At 41.7% G+C, this 15238-nt stretch overlaps 1 protein-coding gene across 4 annotated transcripts; it reads left to right on the forward strand.

Moving 5' to 3' along the window:
• Positions 1–920: 920 nt before the first annotated feature.
• LOC110973441 (uncharacterized) lies at positions 921–15155 on the forward strand. Of its 4 annotated transcripts, none has more exons than XM_087147740.1 (7): positions 921–1446; positions 4918–5084; positions 8046–8506; positions 9158–9260; positions 11280–11855; positions 12762–13060; positions 13303–15155. In XM_087147740.1, the coding sequence occupies exons 2-7, from the start codon at positions 5063–5065 to the stop codon at positions 13555–13557; spliced, it is 1716 nt and encodes a 571-aa protein (XP_087003866.1). In that variant the 5' UTR covers positions 921–1446; positions 4918–5062; the 3' UTR covers positions 13558–15155. The 4 variants fall into 4 exon arrangements, with proteins under 4 accessions (XP_087003866.1, XP_087003865.1, XP_087003864.1 ...); XM_087147739.1 differs by lacking the exon at positions 921–1446 and adding an exon at positions 4579–4674; XM_087147738.1 differs by lacking the exon at positions 921–1446 and adding an exon at positions 4589–4710.
• The last annotated feature ends 83 nt before the right edge of the window (positions 15156–15238 follow it).

The raw sequence follows: 15238 nt of genomic DNA on the forward strand, positions 1-15238 counted from the left end.
ATGGACTGAATAATCCATCTGACAAGCATCTTGACAATGTCAGCATTCTCCGAAATTACGGATATTTTCTGACCATTCTTCCTACTAGCTGGCATTAGCGGAAGGTGTACATCCTTTCCTTCTGACAGATTCAATAGACCAAACAGATTTACTCAGTCCGGTCACTATAATAAAAATGTACAGGAAAAATGAAACCGAAGTAAAAATCCATGTATCGTGGGGATTTAGTCGACTTGCAGACACAAAAAGTTAGACTTCTTGAAGGTGGACTGTCAAAGTGTAAGGAGGGGATAGCTTTAACACTTGCTTGGTTACTTTACCACAATTACGTCCAACGTCGATTGGAAATAGTCCGGCAAATCGTTCCCTGAATATAGAGACTAAATGACCTGGCTAGTTTTTGAACTTCTGGAACTGGGTACGATGTGTAATTCTGTATGGTGTATTCGGGAAATATGCAGTGGTGACAGGAAATAATCGGAAATTGTATTTCCGACACCGCGTTTCACGCCGCCCATATCAGAGAATAAGCATTCAGAAAAAAGTCACGTGACTCGCTGGTAATGTTTTCACTCTGCTGTCAAAAGGGGAGCCATGAAAACAGAGTATAGCTGTTCATTTTCTTTGCTGGTGTAACCACTACCATCCCTAGGGGAGAAGGGGCTTTTCTGATGTAAGATTCTGCATGACATTGATACACATAACAGGTGTACATCTTGACCATGAACATCATTCCTCTATAATGTAACTGGTTACCCCCCCCCACGCATTTCGAATTTCCATGGCCGGAGAGTCCCCCTCCCCAATCTTTTCCCATCCACCATCACCCCCAATTTCCAACACAGATTTACGGCACAGCTGTGCAAAGTCCCCATCTCTGCGATTTTGGTTTGCGTTTCCTCACTGCTTTTTCACTCAAAAGGTGGGTTCCCGTTGAAAAAGTTTCACTTTCAGTTAATCTGACCCAGTCTTGCTCTCCAAAAATCTATTCCGTCAGATCTTCTCGGGGCGGTAGGCGTTGCTCTTCTGCTCACGGAGTCGGTTCATTGGCTGGGAATGGACCTGACTACCAGGCCTGAGTCGTTTGGCACAGACGTCGTGGAAGCCACGGTGGGGCGAATCAACCGCCTGGCCAGGATCAACAGGAACCTGCGTGCGGACAACAGGTTCATCCGGCGCATCGCTTGGGTGGAAACCACAGACGGCACCGAGGCGTTCACTTACTCTGACCAGAGCTGTCACGGAGGAATCTGGCGACTGGACCGCTACGTGTATGATTCCGCTTTAGCCATGTACAGCCCGCGATACGCATCCATCTTTGATGACATCGAAGCACTGATGGACAGCAACTGGAGCAAAACCACTTGGCGGGATTGCCGCAGACCGCTGTACTCGGCACCCGCTGCTCGACTGTACTTCCACAATTTACAAACAGTGATCCCTCAAGTAGGTCAATGTCGATTTCAGTGGTCTAGCTTGCATTTTTCCGATATTGTTGCATTGCAGGTTTTCACAGGTCCTATTGGGTCTTTTAAAGAGCAACCCAGACGATTGGAAGAAAATGAGAAATCTGGCTTTGGATCCCATTATAGACATCTGTGCCACATATAAAGCCGGTATCAGCCATATTTTTGGTTTAAAAAACTCACTCTTGAGACTCGTTTCTGACGAGTGCTATGACTAGCTTTCGTGAAAGGAGTGTGTCGTCATCGCTTCATTGACATCTCATGAATACGGCTTTTTTCAGGGTTTCGTCGACGTAACATCGTGGAAACGGTTCCTTAAGCTGGTGCATGTACGCACTGAGCCGGCGCAGTCACATCAATGCACATAATTACACGTACCAGGTAGTACAGTAACACGTGTGTTGTTACAGTTACTGTCCCAAGTCCGAGGCGCGCGCCCTACCGCTAATTGAACCGTCGTGCCATCCATCGGGATCCCGGTGGGGCTGACGGTGGGGCCACAATAGGTGAAAGAGGCGGTGCCAGGAGACCAAGATTGTTTGATAAACAATAGCCTTGGTCAAGGCGTTCGTCATTCGTCGCAGCGCTGCACACGGCCTCGTGCACTTGCCGCTCGAAATCAAGGCGAAGAGCGACCTCACGCGGTTTAAGAAATAATTGTATGCAAATCAGCTGAACTCCTTCGTGCAACCGTCCGCGGAAGCTTATATTTTTCTTTACTTTTGAGCTACATTTCTTGTGCACTACCTCGTATGTGAATATGAATAGATGCAGGCGTGCGGTGAGTGCGCAGTGACAAGTTGCAGCTAAGTATACATATGTATGATGCCTCAACGTGAACTGGCATGCATGATAGCCATGTAAAATTAATGGTGTTCAGTTCGACTTGAATTATGCATTTCCTATGTAGTAATGAACCAATCCAAAAGCGTATTTAAAACATCGGCTCTTGTCATTAGCATAATGAGCACCGTCCAATACAGCTTCCGCAGGCGGTTGCACTGAGGTGTTCGTCCTGGTTCAGCTGATTTGCATATTTCTTAGACCGCGTGGGGTAGCTCTTCGCCTTGATTTCGAGTGGCTGGTGCGCGCTACCGTGAGCTGCGCTGCAAGGCTAGATAAATACGGCTTGGTAAGTTAACAGTAAATTACAGGTGTTTTTAGTGTTTTTTATGGTGTTATTTTTTCCCAAAAAGTGTCAAGCTAGATCGTGCAGCTCAGGCGTGCAGGCCTTTGTACGAAAACATATCCATGAAACCAGTTCCTGCTAGGTCATGACGTTTTTCGTTTCCATGGTGGTACGTATCAAAAAGCATTTCTGCGTGGCGCCACCAACGGTACGAACGTGGACAATTTTTGAAAAACCCGCAGAATTAGCCCATATTGTTTTCACCGCCGTTGATGTTTCTCTTTAAGTAACTGTTTTCGGACATTTGGACACCAATTATTATTCGAACACATTGTTCTCAGCCAGCGCCCATTTTTTTGGCCAAGACAGGTGCGTGTTTACTTTTTCACGGCCTTGCTAAATAGACAGACGAGCTGGCAAGCGTGTGCCCTGAATTACACATGGCTGCAACAACAAAAGTAAAAAAAGTAACTTCGTACTGAGCAGGAAAGTTTTTATGGGCAAACTTTGAAAACAAACGGGCATGGGACAGCCGAGTTTTAAGGCAGACTCGCTTCCCTCCGGTTATGAAATGGTCCAAAATAATCTGGCTTTTTGAACATGAGCTTTCAAAGTTTGTAAATTGCCGACATGTGCGAAGTCAAGAAAATAAACAGCCCAGATGAAATATTACTACTCTGCAAAACTGCTGAAGTAGTTCCCCTTTTGGACCCGATTGCATCCTAATTACTCAGAATTGCAAGCCCAGAGTCCGGGCCAGAGGTTCAGTGCCGTAATTTCTTCAATTCCCCAGTTCTATTGCTCGAAAGACACTCTAATATAGACCATTTTGGAGTGTATAACTTGTATTAATGAGTTCAGCGGACATATTTCTGGCCTATTTATGTGGATGTAACCTTGTCAGAGTATTATCTGATCGGATGCACCCACAATAGTTGGGAAGAAAGCTTACCGGCACGGTAAATTTACATTAAATAGTGGGCCCCCTAAGCATATTGCTTTGCCAGTAATATTGTTTTGTTTTGTCATATTATTTACTTTCCTCGGTTGCTCTACTGTACATGCATCACATTATAAACTAGTTCATTGACATCAAAACGTACCTGGGATATTTATCAACTGTATGCTACGAATCACACCGGCCACAAGTACCGTTCTTACCTATCCCCTATTATGCAAATGGTTGGTTCCAAAACCGCACGCACCACGTGTGTGGGTAGGATGGTAGACAAGGTAGTCTTGGTTCGAAGACCTTTCGGGGGTTTTTCAGCGACAGAAGCCATAACACCAAGTACACTGTTGGAGGGTGCTGTTATCACAGGAACAGGTATCACAAGAGGGTCTTGGATATTTTGTTTTCATTTATTATGTTTTTCATTATTTTCCCTCGACTTTCCAAGGGAACCAATGATAGATCCTTATACTGAAATATTCCCTTAATTCATGACGTCACCCAACCGATGATTGAAAAAAAACTGGCGTCCCGATCTCGAGGTAGGAAAATTTCCACAGAAAATGCCGTAATGGTGGTAACATGCCTTTGAAATACGCAAATCGATTACTTTTTTTAACTTTCCATATTCAGCCATTCGTTGATCATTTATCCTATAAATTTCCAGGTTTAGGGAAAAATAAACCAAATTCGCAGTGCTAAGGCGAGCAGGGATACATTTTGACTGTACAGTGGTGGTACGTGACAAAAATCGAAAAGGGCTCAATTTCTTTGGTTGTATGCGCTCAAGGCAACTTTCTGGATGCTGTTCCGGGCTATAGGAAGATATTTTGTGAGTGCTTTAGCTATGAGCTTTCGTTAAAACATGTTGACGTGATATTAGCCGATGTTTAAATAAGAAAACGCAGTTTGTGAACTCTACACATGTTGAAAGTCATTTGCGTTCCATCCGCCAATCGTAACTTACGTGCTATGAATAATGCATATCGTACCTTTATTACCTGGATCCCTGGATCTTTTTTTAAGGATCACCAGTCACCAGAAGTTGTATAATATGCGCAGAGTGATCTACCTGCTGTTTGTGAGCTGAGAGCACATTTAACTCCAGAACTTGCTTTGTTACCACTGTAAATGTCTTCCCACTAGACCATCGAGCTTGTGGTGTAGGCCTTGTGAATGATTATTATCAGAAATAATACACCTTGTAAATTGTGCGAAAGTGTGAAAGCCATAAGCAAGTATCGATGTATCCTATGCATTATTATACTTATACTATATTTTTTAGCATAGCAGCGTCCTATGTGGTTTCCTGTAGTAACCAAGCAATTCTCATACCCTTTCAACATTTGTTTTTTTTCCTCCATTGTTAGAGACAAAAGAGCCACTGGAGCATCAATTTTACCTCTACCGCTTCCATCTACGACCCGATTTATTTTCTGAGTCATTTGCGCTTGGATTCTGTCGGAGAAAGGCAGGTTTACTTTGCAGCCAGTTTTATCAGATTCGATTCTTGACATGGAAAAGACGGCTATTGGAGGTAAGTTTTCATTCTTGTTTTACTTTAGCATCAAACATCCATAATTATAATACTCGTAGCAGTATGAAAGGAAACTTGTATGTCGAATTTAACAGAACGTCACTGGCCAAGAACGATGCTATTCATCAAGGTATATTGTACTGGAATGGTCCAGATGATTCTCTCTTAAATCATTACTTCCTTTATCTGTGTTTGCTAGAAAACTAGGAACTCAGTTGCTCGGCTGGTATTCCTAACTCATATTGATTTGTGCTCTATTAATGCGATATTGTCTCACACTTGGTTTAGTTTTGTCCTGTTTGTCATTTGTCTGTCCTAGTATGTTAGATTGCTTAGTTTTCTTTGTCTCTCCATAGGTTGGTGTACAAAAGCGTTCTTGCTAACCTTTGTTGTCATCTAATTTATGAAATGTAAAATGATCCATTATGCAACGTTGCTCAAGTTAATGGTCATGTACTCAGTACTTAAGTAGTGTGAATCATGTTTGCTTGACCTGAACGAAATTTGAACATGCAACACCTTATCTGCGCCGTAGCAACTTGGCTATGTATTTAATGAGCTGAACGATGTCTATAAGCCTTGAACAAAGACACTGGCAATTTGTGACCCACTCTGTGAAAATGAGTCTTAAGTTGCCAAAGTCACTTTGGATTAAAAGTCCTTTAGAATAATTTCGCATATTTTCGAAATCAGTAGGAATCCACAGTTTTTTCACTATGGAGTACCCACTTTCATTACGATGCCAAAATGAGTGATACGTCAAAACAAAAGCCTCACTTTGCTCTTTCCAATACAAATGAAAACTCAAAATGTGGCTCTGACGACTTATGACTCATTTTCACAGAGTGGATCACATTTGGAAAGAGCTACGAGCATGCACGGAGCGCGCAATAGTTAGACAGACTGCATGTCGATTTTTTTCTTGTTCTTTCGTTTGTTTGGGTTTTTTCTTCGCGTTAATGTAATTCAGTACTGAAGTTGACGAATTTGGAAATGTATACTTCCCCAGAATGAGAGCAAACACCGGCAAGACTGCTGGGGGAGAGTGGGACGCAACGCTTTCCGAACAATTTGTGGAAAACATGGGTTACATGGGTTACACGCCCATGACGTAAAACTAATAAATGGCAGAGGACAAGATAAGGGTACTGAGTAGAAGTCCCTTGTCTAGAAAACAGGCTTTACTTTAATTAATCGTTTACTGCGCAGTTTTACTGGGGGTATTTTTATTACTTAACGTAACTATTTTGGTCCATGCTTCTAATAGGTTGCCTTTTTGAAGAAATAATGTGAACTTGGTAAGATATTCACCCACACCCAAGACTTAAAATGAAGATTTCAGGAATGCTCTTCAAATTCTTGATAAGGGACTATTCTTAATTCCTGGATCAGTGTTTCGTAATAGCCGTAGTTCGCACCGAGGGAGACGATCATGCTTTTGTTCGCAGGTATCGCGCTATTGCATTTATCAGCAGCCTAACCTCGTGGTTTTTGTTTGCACACAATGGGTTAATGTCAAATGGGTAGTTCTGCACTTTTCTGGAGAATGTGAAAGAAAACACTGACTGAGCGTTTTGAATACCACCATATAAGGCTTCCATTCACAGTTTTGGGAATCCCTTTGTGCACTTTACCCGAATATCTGGGAATTTTTCCATTTGCTTGTGTTACTCAACACCAATGAGTAATTTGGAACTTGCTGACGTAATGCTGTGGAAATTTCCATTCCCCATGTTGAGTAACAAAGTATAGTCTATTGTCTACTGACATGGGGGTAGTCTCCGGGGATGAGCGATATATCCCCACACAATTTTTGAGGTGGGGGTGGGCTATTGAATTCCCCCCCCCCGAACACACACACACACACCTTTTGTGGTAAAACACAAATTAAAGCTGATAGTTAAAGTTGTTAACAACTTTTGGGGCCTTCCCAACGACTAAAATGCATTTAATATCACCCATTGAAAAAGAAAAACAATTTTAAAAAGCTGTGTGCCGTTCCGATGTAAGATTCTGCGTGCAATGCATATTGCAGATACACATCAGTATCATAAACATCGACCTTTCATATAGTGTCACATGGTGTCATTCCCCTACCCCGCTTTTCAAATTTCCATGGCCAGGCAAGTAATCCTCTCCACCTTTTCTCATCCCCACCCCAACCCCGTTTTTGGGCACAGATTTGCGCCACTGTCCACCGCAGTAGTATGCCTTCAAGAGTCGGGTGGAGTCCCTATACAACCGACATTTTCTCCGATGCTGTCAAAATGCATTTGTTTCCCGTGCTGAGCTTTCAGCATAGTTTAGTAATGTCTTGCAATCATTTTGACACTATTTTTCTGAAAATTGGATAATTATTCATTTCTCACACAAAGCCTATTTTATAGAGACGGGCAAGAGAAGAAAAGTCAGCTTTTCCTGTTGCATTGTGAAGCGTTCAACGCACCCAAGCCAACACGCTTGAGGCCATGGACTTCAAATGACAGCAACAAAAACCCTTCGAAACTGTTGCTTTATCTCCTCTAGAGAGCTTACTCAAAAAACGCACCTTTAAGCTGTATTTTCCCAACTATTCTGCGCTGCACGAAAGCTTTGGATTCGAAAAATGAGCAAATTTACTAGGATGGAACTCTAACCTACGACCTCCTGCCTAATTATGAGAACGCGTTACCACTCGACCACCATGTTTCTGGGTGGTGAGCTGACGGTCGCAGACGCTATAAAGGGCATGAAACAGGCAGACTTGATTCGAGTTGGATGGTATGCTAAAGTCGTTAATAGTAGCCTGCGAATGGCAAATAGTACACCACCAAGACCCCTTGACGTAAGCCTACAAAAAGGCTATTTTTACGCCTTTAAATCGATTTTGAAAATTGAAATTAGGGTTATGTAGCTGAATGGTTGGCTGCCTCTTTCCCGAGTTGCACTCACGCCTGGCTGAATCTTTTTCTACTTTTTAAGCCCTGCCAGGCCTCGTTGTTGTGGCAATCGTTATCACCTTGTTCGCTCAGCCGACTCGTTCCCAGGGAACAGACCTTACTACAATTCCTGGAGCACTTGGTTCGGCCGTAGTGGAAGCTACGGTGAGACGGATCAACCGCCTGGACGGGATCAATAGGGACCTGCGGGCGGACTACAGGTTCATCCGGCGCATCGCTTGGGTTGAAACCACCGACGGCACCGATCCGTTCACCTACTCTGATCAGAACTACCACGGGGGAATCTGGCGAGTGGATCGCTCCGTCTACGACTTCACCATGACCATGTACAACAATCCGCGATACGCTTCTCTCTTCAGTGACGTTGAAGCACTGATGGAGATCAACTGGAGCCGAACCACGTGGCAAGATTGCCGCAAACCGCTGTATTCGGCACTCGCCGCTCGACTGTACTTCCACAGCATACAGCCCAATATCCCTCAGGTAAGTTTAAAATAGTGTTAACTTTTGGGCAAATATTTCTTCGGTAAACTCTGATTTAGTTTCCACTTGTGGAAAGTCAGCAAAATTTCCTATGACTCGGTTTGGCATTGGGAAGATAACTTCATCAATACTGGACTGATAGTTTCCAAAGAGTCTTTGCAAGAAGCACACAAGAAAGATCTTGCGTCAAAGAAAGGCACAGGAAAATAATTTGTTCAAAGTGTTTGCGTAAGGGGAAGTACAAAGCCAAAAATGTACTAATTTCTACTTTTCCCTGTGTGGTATAAAAACTGTATTGGGGACAGTTCACTCAAGTTTGCCTGAAGGTGTTGTAATATGAAGTTATGTGCTTTCCAATTTTTTTAGTTGGAGAAACCAATTAAATGTGGTAGAAAAGAATGAATGGTCACATGCTTTTAAAAGAAGCCATTTCTAGTTTACGTCATGGATGAAAATTCGGTCAAAGAAGGGCAAGACGAAACCAGAGCTTGAAGCGAACTTCCTTTTCATAACCTTGCATAAATGCAAAATGTGGTTTGGCGTGTTCGGAAAATAAATCCATTCATTGTTTACAACAAAATAAAAGCAATGTCGCTGACCATGCATGGATTGGTATGAGTTGGTATGTTTGTGGCATGCATGTACTTGCAGGGAATTACTCTCCAGGCCACGCTTTGGAGGACTAGATATCACGATCAACCGTCGGATACGGTAGGAGATTTCATTGCAAAGGTGGAAGATCTTGAAAGTGAGGGTAAGAAAGGAAACCATTTCAATTTTTTTTCGAGTTGGTTTCGTATTTAATGTGGTGGAAAATGTTGTCTGAAACGTCGGGGCATAATACAGAGAAACGAATAAGAACACAGTGGTTTAGAGTTGAACAAAACAAGCCTTTTGTGAGTTAAATCTGAATAAAATTCTTCACATTCATGTGAACATAGCAATTTGAATTTTCTATGCTAAAGACACTGTTGCTATACCTTGAGATTCGGGAAAAGCTTTCATCTGCTTTCCTGACCAAAGATTCCCTGACGACTCTTGATAGAATCTTAGGTCAGGTATCACCACGGGTTTAATAGATCATGACGCAACATGCCAAGGGTCACGTCCTGTGTGGATCCTATGTTTAGATGTACATATAGGCTGTAAATGTTGGTGTACAACATTTTTTTTGTTGTAATTTCATCAGTTTGGCTGATTACGGTGAATAAAATTCACCTGAACTTACATTCCACTCACTTGTTTCATGTTTGAGTCAACTGCTTTGTGAAAAACCGAAAAAACAGGGCGGCATTTTCAACGCTTAAATCGTAGGTCTTGAGCAAAATCAATGGATTATAGGGCGATCGCAGTACAAGGGAACAACGTCCGCAGGGTCAGGGTGGGAAATAAGCATGACAGGTTCTCATTCCCTTAAAAAAGAAGCAGTTTTCAACGACCAGGAATAATCAGTGAATTTACCTTGGATTAATGCGCTTCCTTGACAATATAGCATTGGGGATTCGTGGAAGAACTTCACCCAGATGTCGACTCGTCTCCGTGCTCCGCGCGCGATCGTATTTGTAACAGCACTTTCATGTCAGTTCACACGTCGATGAAAGTCTAAATTCCATTCATAGTTGAGTCATTAATTATTATAAGTTAAAAAAAAACTAAGTCTTAAAACAAGGGAGGATTAACGTGTGGAAATAGTACTTTTTGTTGACGAAAATCATCTTCTTCGGAAACAGCCGCAATCTTGGTTCATACCATTATTATCTAGGGTTGATTTTGAATTCGCAATGTTTCCCCGTTTAAGAAAACCTTCCTTTAAATAAAATTCAACTGCACACTGATCCTATTTATATTCTACTTTACGCCTAGCACTCAGGTTCCTATAATTTCAGCTCACAGTGCTCTGGGGGAAAGAATGTCATTATAGTTTTAGCTGCTTTTAGGTTTATCCGTTCATTAATGGAAACTCCCACATCTTAAAAACTACACATAAGGAAATTGGCGCTTGTCGAGACTACAGCGTTCTGTGTGGAAATATTTTACAGACTGATTGAGACTATTATGTACTTTCTTTCAAGTAAGATATTTCAGGATTATACGGTAGTCTGACCAATTGTGTACACCACCTTTAATGATGGTGGTTACTTGGAAAACTCACAAGAAACTCCAAATGTTTGTAGGAAGGAAGCAAAATATTGTGTTGCATGGGGTACAACAAGCCAATAAAATATAGAGGGGCCTAAATGCAGAAAGAGATGGGGAAGAGAAAGAAATTTTGTAAGTTCTTCACCGTTTTTAGGTTTGCCTAGCTTATTGTGTCGAAATTGAATTGGTAGTTTAGAGAACATTTACGACAAATGAACGCAGTTTTACTCCTCACCAATCGGTTCACCCGGCCCGATTGCGACTCTTCCGACCATCATCAATGTCATTAAGCGAACAGACATGAAGAATGTGGACTGGAAGGGTTCGAAATATTTCGGCTATTTCCGGAACTTACTGGAGGAATTCCTCCGGATTTGGTTACGTGGACATTGGGTAATACTGGACCGTTGAATCGTCGAGAATAGTCAGAATCACTGGGTCTGGTACCCAGACTCGACAAGCTTTAGGCTTAGTTACGTAAGAGGCGCCTTACATCGATACACTTTTACAGTAGGTAAGGGCACAAAGCTAAAAGCTTGCCCAAGTCACGAGGTATAGCAACAGCTGCAAGGTTTAGCATAAGTCTTACTAATATTTTTCCCCTGATAGATTTTTTGCTATTATTTTCCCTAAGGGTGTTCAGTGAATCAGATAGACCTTGTCTTCGTTCTGGATAGCTCAAGTAGTGTCGGACAGTCCAACTTCGAAAAGACCAAGAGCTTCGTTTCGAATGTGTCGGAGGCCTTTCAAATCGGCGCCGACCAGACCCGCGTAGGAGTCATCCAGTATTCCAGTAGTGTTACAATTGAGTTCCACCTGAACACTTACTCAAACAAAACACTTCTACAACAGGCAATTGGAAACATTCAGTACATCAGTGGTGGTACGCAGACTGTTGCCGCTCTGAATGTCACGGCAAGTCAGGCCTTTCTTGTAGAGAACGGAGCACGACCGGACCTCAATTCGATAACACGTGCAGCAGTCGTCATCACCGACGGCCAGTCGCAGGGACCTGCGGCCGTCGCTGTACCGGCAGACCGGGCCCGAGAGAAGGGCATCACTATATTTGCCATCGGGGTGACCGATAATGTGAACGTGGAAGAGCTGAATGCCATCGCTAACAAGCCAAACGACACCTACGTGTTTCACGTCAGCAATTTTGACGCCATTGACAATATCGTGGCCTCTCTCGAAGATAAAACATGTAATGGTGAGCCTACGCTATTTTGACCATTTCTAAGGGCACTTTGAATATTGCTTTCTTCAACTTTGCTATCTTCATTGGTTTGTCACTTCCGAAAATTGGCAGTTTTATCGTCAGCTAATGAGATCACATTGTGACTCTAACCTGAAATAACCTACAATTTTAATTATTTATGAAATACGTCAAAAATATGGGGGATGTTTTAAACATTGGTGTAAATCTGTGCGTGAAATTAGGGGGATGGGTAAAAGTTGGAATGGTTTACCTGTCACGAAAATTTGAAAAGCGGGAAGGGTGGGATGGTACCATGATTATACATAGGGGAAATGTGCGTGATAAAGATGTACATGGCTGTGAAAAACCGTTTTCCCTTTTTTAGTGTGAATGCAAACATTTTAGTCGTTGGGAAGTTCAAAACAATCTTCACGATTTTTATACGGGCGATTCCCAATAGTCGATGGAATTCGCGCATGGTGAATGACCAACATGTTGCAAACTCTTGGAGGCACCCTATTGTGAAACGCTCGTATGTTTCACTGTTCAACACAAAAGGTTGGAGAGGGTTCAGTAGCCCACCCCCACCTCAATAAGTGTGGGGGGGGGTATATTCCCCCATCCCTCTGGGATTTGCGCCTATGATTTTAAAGGTCACTTCTTAATAAAATTATTACTTGGGGACATGATTTCTGATAGTTCATGAGGAGAACAAAGATGCAAAAATATGTTCGATTATACAGATCATGTTATGGGATCTCTGATTTCGCATCGACGTATTCGACTTCTCTAAGTCCTATTTTCTTTCCCCTTTTCTCCCTTAGACGTTATCAAAATCTTTTCATTGTCTCTCATTTTCTTGGTTATACCTGCTTTGGATCTTTGACATTTGATTGAAACTATCTTTGGAATAAACAGATCCTACCCCTATCCGTGGACCGGTGGTCATGAACACTCTCGTCCAGGGGGACACGCAGTACCTACAGCAGGCCGTTTCCAATGAAGGAGTTACCCTCGTCATTGAAGCTGATCAGGGCAACGTGGCCATGTATATTTCCACCACCACGCCTAACCCCAACAAGGCATTTTACGACTACCTTCTGAAGGCAACGGCGGGGCAGGGTAAGGTGGAAGTCTACATCGGTCCCGAGGAATTTGTGAATCAGGGCAACCTCTCCATCGAGACGGGTGGCGGAGGCCACCGGATGCGGCGGCAGGTGAGCTTAAATGTGGATGTTTGACGTTTATGATTCGATTACGATGTAGGCAACTACTTTGACTGTGGAGACTGCATAGAATACTTTGCCTAATAACATGACAATATACATTATATTTAATATAGGTTTTAAGTTGTCCTTTTTAAGTGAAGAGCTTTTCTGATACCCTGCGCAAAACGTATCTCCACGAGATCAAGTTTCCATTTCTGTTGTTCTCACAATCTGTCTTTTCTGAATCACAGGCACCAGGACAGAACGACACTGACGATGGCTCCCCAATTGGCACAGTCTATATGACCATAGAGGGCCTGCAGGAGACCAACAACTTTGTGCTGAGGGTTACAGAAGGTGATGTCACTGAGCCTGTCACGACATCTATAACAATGACCAGAAACATGGCCACCACAAAAGAGTCTGGGACAAAGGCTGCGGCTTACTTAGCCGTCGGTCTGACAGCTCTCTTTACAACTCAGTTATTGAAATCAGTCCTCTTTTAAACAATGAGCCTCAAAATTAACATCCGCCACATTTGATATGATTGAATCTTAGAATGACTACACAGAGCTACATTAAACCACTTATTTGTAACTGCAAATGTATGAATACTGATCATTGCCATGATGAAAATTATTGTAATAATTGAGCAGTTCTAATTCTAAAGTTCTAGCATCTAGGATACAGTATACGTAATCTTTCTCTACTGTGAGAGCCTTTTCTGTGTGGAAGTCCGGCCGGGTTAAGAGTTAACAAGTGTTAAAAAAGATCCTACTTTTCTCTCGTTTTGATCATCTTTGTCCTGCATTCAATAATGTTTTGACATAAAGTTCACATGGGAGTAGTTACGCTTTTTTTCAGAACCAGCCACTTCGCTTTGAAATTTTGAAAAAACAAACTAAAAAAGACCAGATTGTCATTGCAATGGAAAGAAGCAACAATTCTGCTCATGCACCATTTTTTTTCACAATCCGTACCGTGCACTTATTGCGCAGTCTGATGTAAAACTTCAAGTTTCATAGGTTTTCAATTTATCTTTAGAGATCTTTATTTTCATTTTGGAGCTAATGCTTCTGCGTGGTGTTATTATCATATATGATTATTTGCAGCAACACAATATACACATTTAACAATCCAATAATTATAAAAATATATCTTAAACATTCTTTCTTTCTAAACACTGATTATTACATTCAGTTGAACCAAAAATGAGGTAAATTCATACGAATATTACTTAAATGTTTTACGTTTAAACATTTGTTCTCAAAATGCTTCTTGCACTGAGTATGACAGCGGCTATATACTTTTTTATTGAGAGTTTGTGGGTACCGCATAAGTGTTAAATTTAACTTAGTTGTAATGCGTGTAAGAGAAATACTCAGATTATTTCAATTTTAAAATGGTTAAACTTAGAAAGAAAAAAATTAGCATGATAAAGATTCTTTGCAGGTAATCTCTAGGTCTTGTATCGCTGGATATTTGGTAAAACATTCCCTCATAAATGATCAATGAATGCAAAAACACTTCTATTGTCCTGTACATTTTGACAAGACGATTCACAAATTTGGATCAACTTGACAAACCAGGAAAGCTTCAAACTGTAAAAGAAAATGCCCAACCCTGGTTAAAGTTACCACAATGCCGCTCAATTTTCATTACTGTTGGTCAAACACTGATATTGGAGAAAATTTGTCCAAGGTTGAGAAGCTGATATTTACAACAACATTGGGAAAAATATCAGTCCAACCTCTTTACAGCGCAGGTTTAAAACCTAGAAGCCGCTCTTCTCGGTGCAGGCACCTGTACTGTAATCTAAAAATGAAAACAAGCATTGATAAAGTCATATTGAGTGTAAAATGCGAAAAAAAAATCCAAGTATAATATAAATGTACGCAGATCCAACATTTAATTTGTAAACAATGAACAATTATGCAGTATTTTCATTCTTCTTGTTGTTGTTGTTAAACAGCAACACACCAGAAGCTGACGACCTATCCGTATTATGTCGTAATCCTTTCTGCTTAGTGCATAGTACTTCCTGAGCTCTGGACCACGCTTTATAAATAATGGACATGAAATATAAAGATGTGAGAAAACATTACTTATGCCTCATTTTGTGAGATCAAGACATAAATTGCAGAATCTTCTCTGATGAAAACAGTGGGGTTGGAAAATGCATGCTAT

Source organism: Acanthaster planci, linkage group LG17 (genome assembly GCF_054643075.1).
Source record: "Acanthaster planci isolate LZ-2023a linkage group LG17, COTS_SCS, whole genome shotgun sequence".
Taxonomy (NCBI): Eukaryota; Metazoa; Echinodermata; class Asteroidea; order Valvatida; family Acanthasteridae; genus Acanthaster; species Acanthaster planci.

Excerpts from the sequence above, each read along its gene's own strand:
- LOC110973441 (XM_087147740.1), top strand. The coding sequence starts at position 5,063 with ATGGAAAAGACGGCTATTGGAG. Across the intron at positions 5,085-8,045 it reads GGAAAAGACGGCTATTGGAG|CCCTGCCAGGCCTCGTTGTT; the intron begins GTAAGTTTTCAT and ends CTACTTTTTAAG. Across the intron at positions 13,061-13,302 it reads GCCACCGGATGCGGCGGCAG|GCACCAGGACAGAACGACAC; the intron begins GTGAGCTTAAAT and ends TCTGAATCACAG.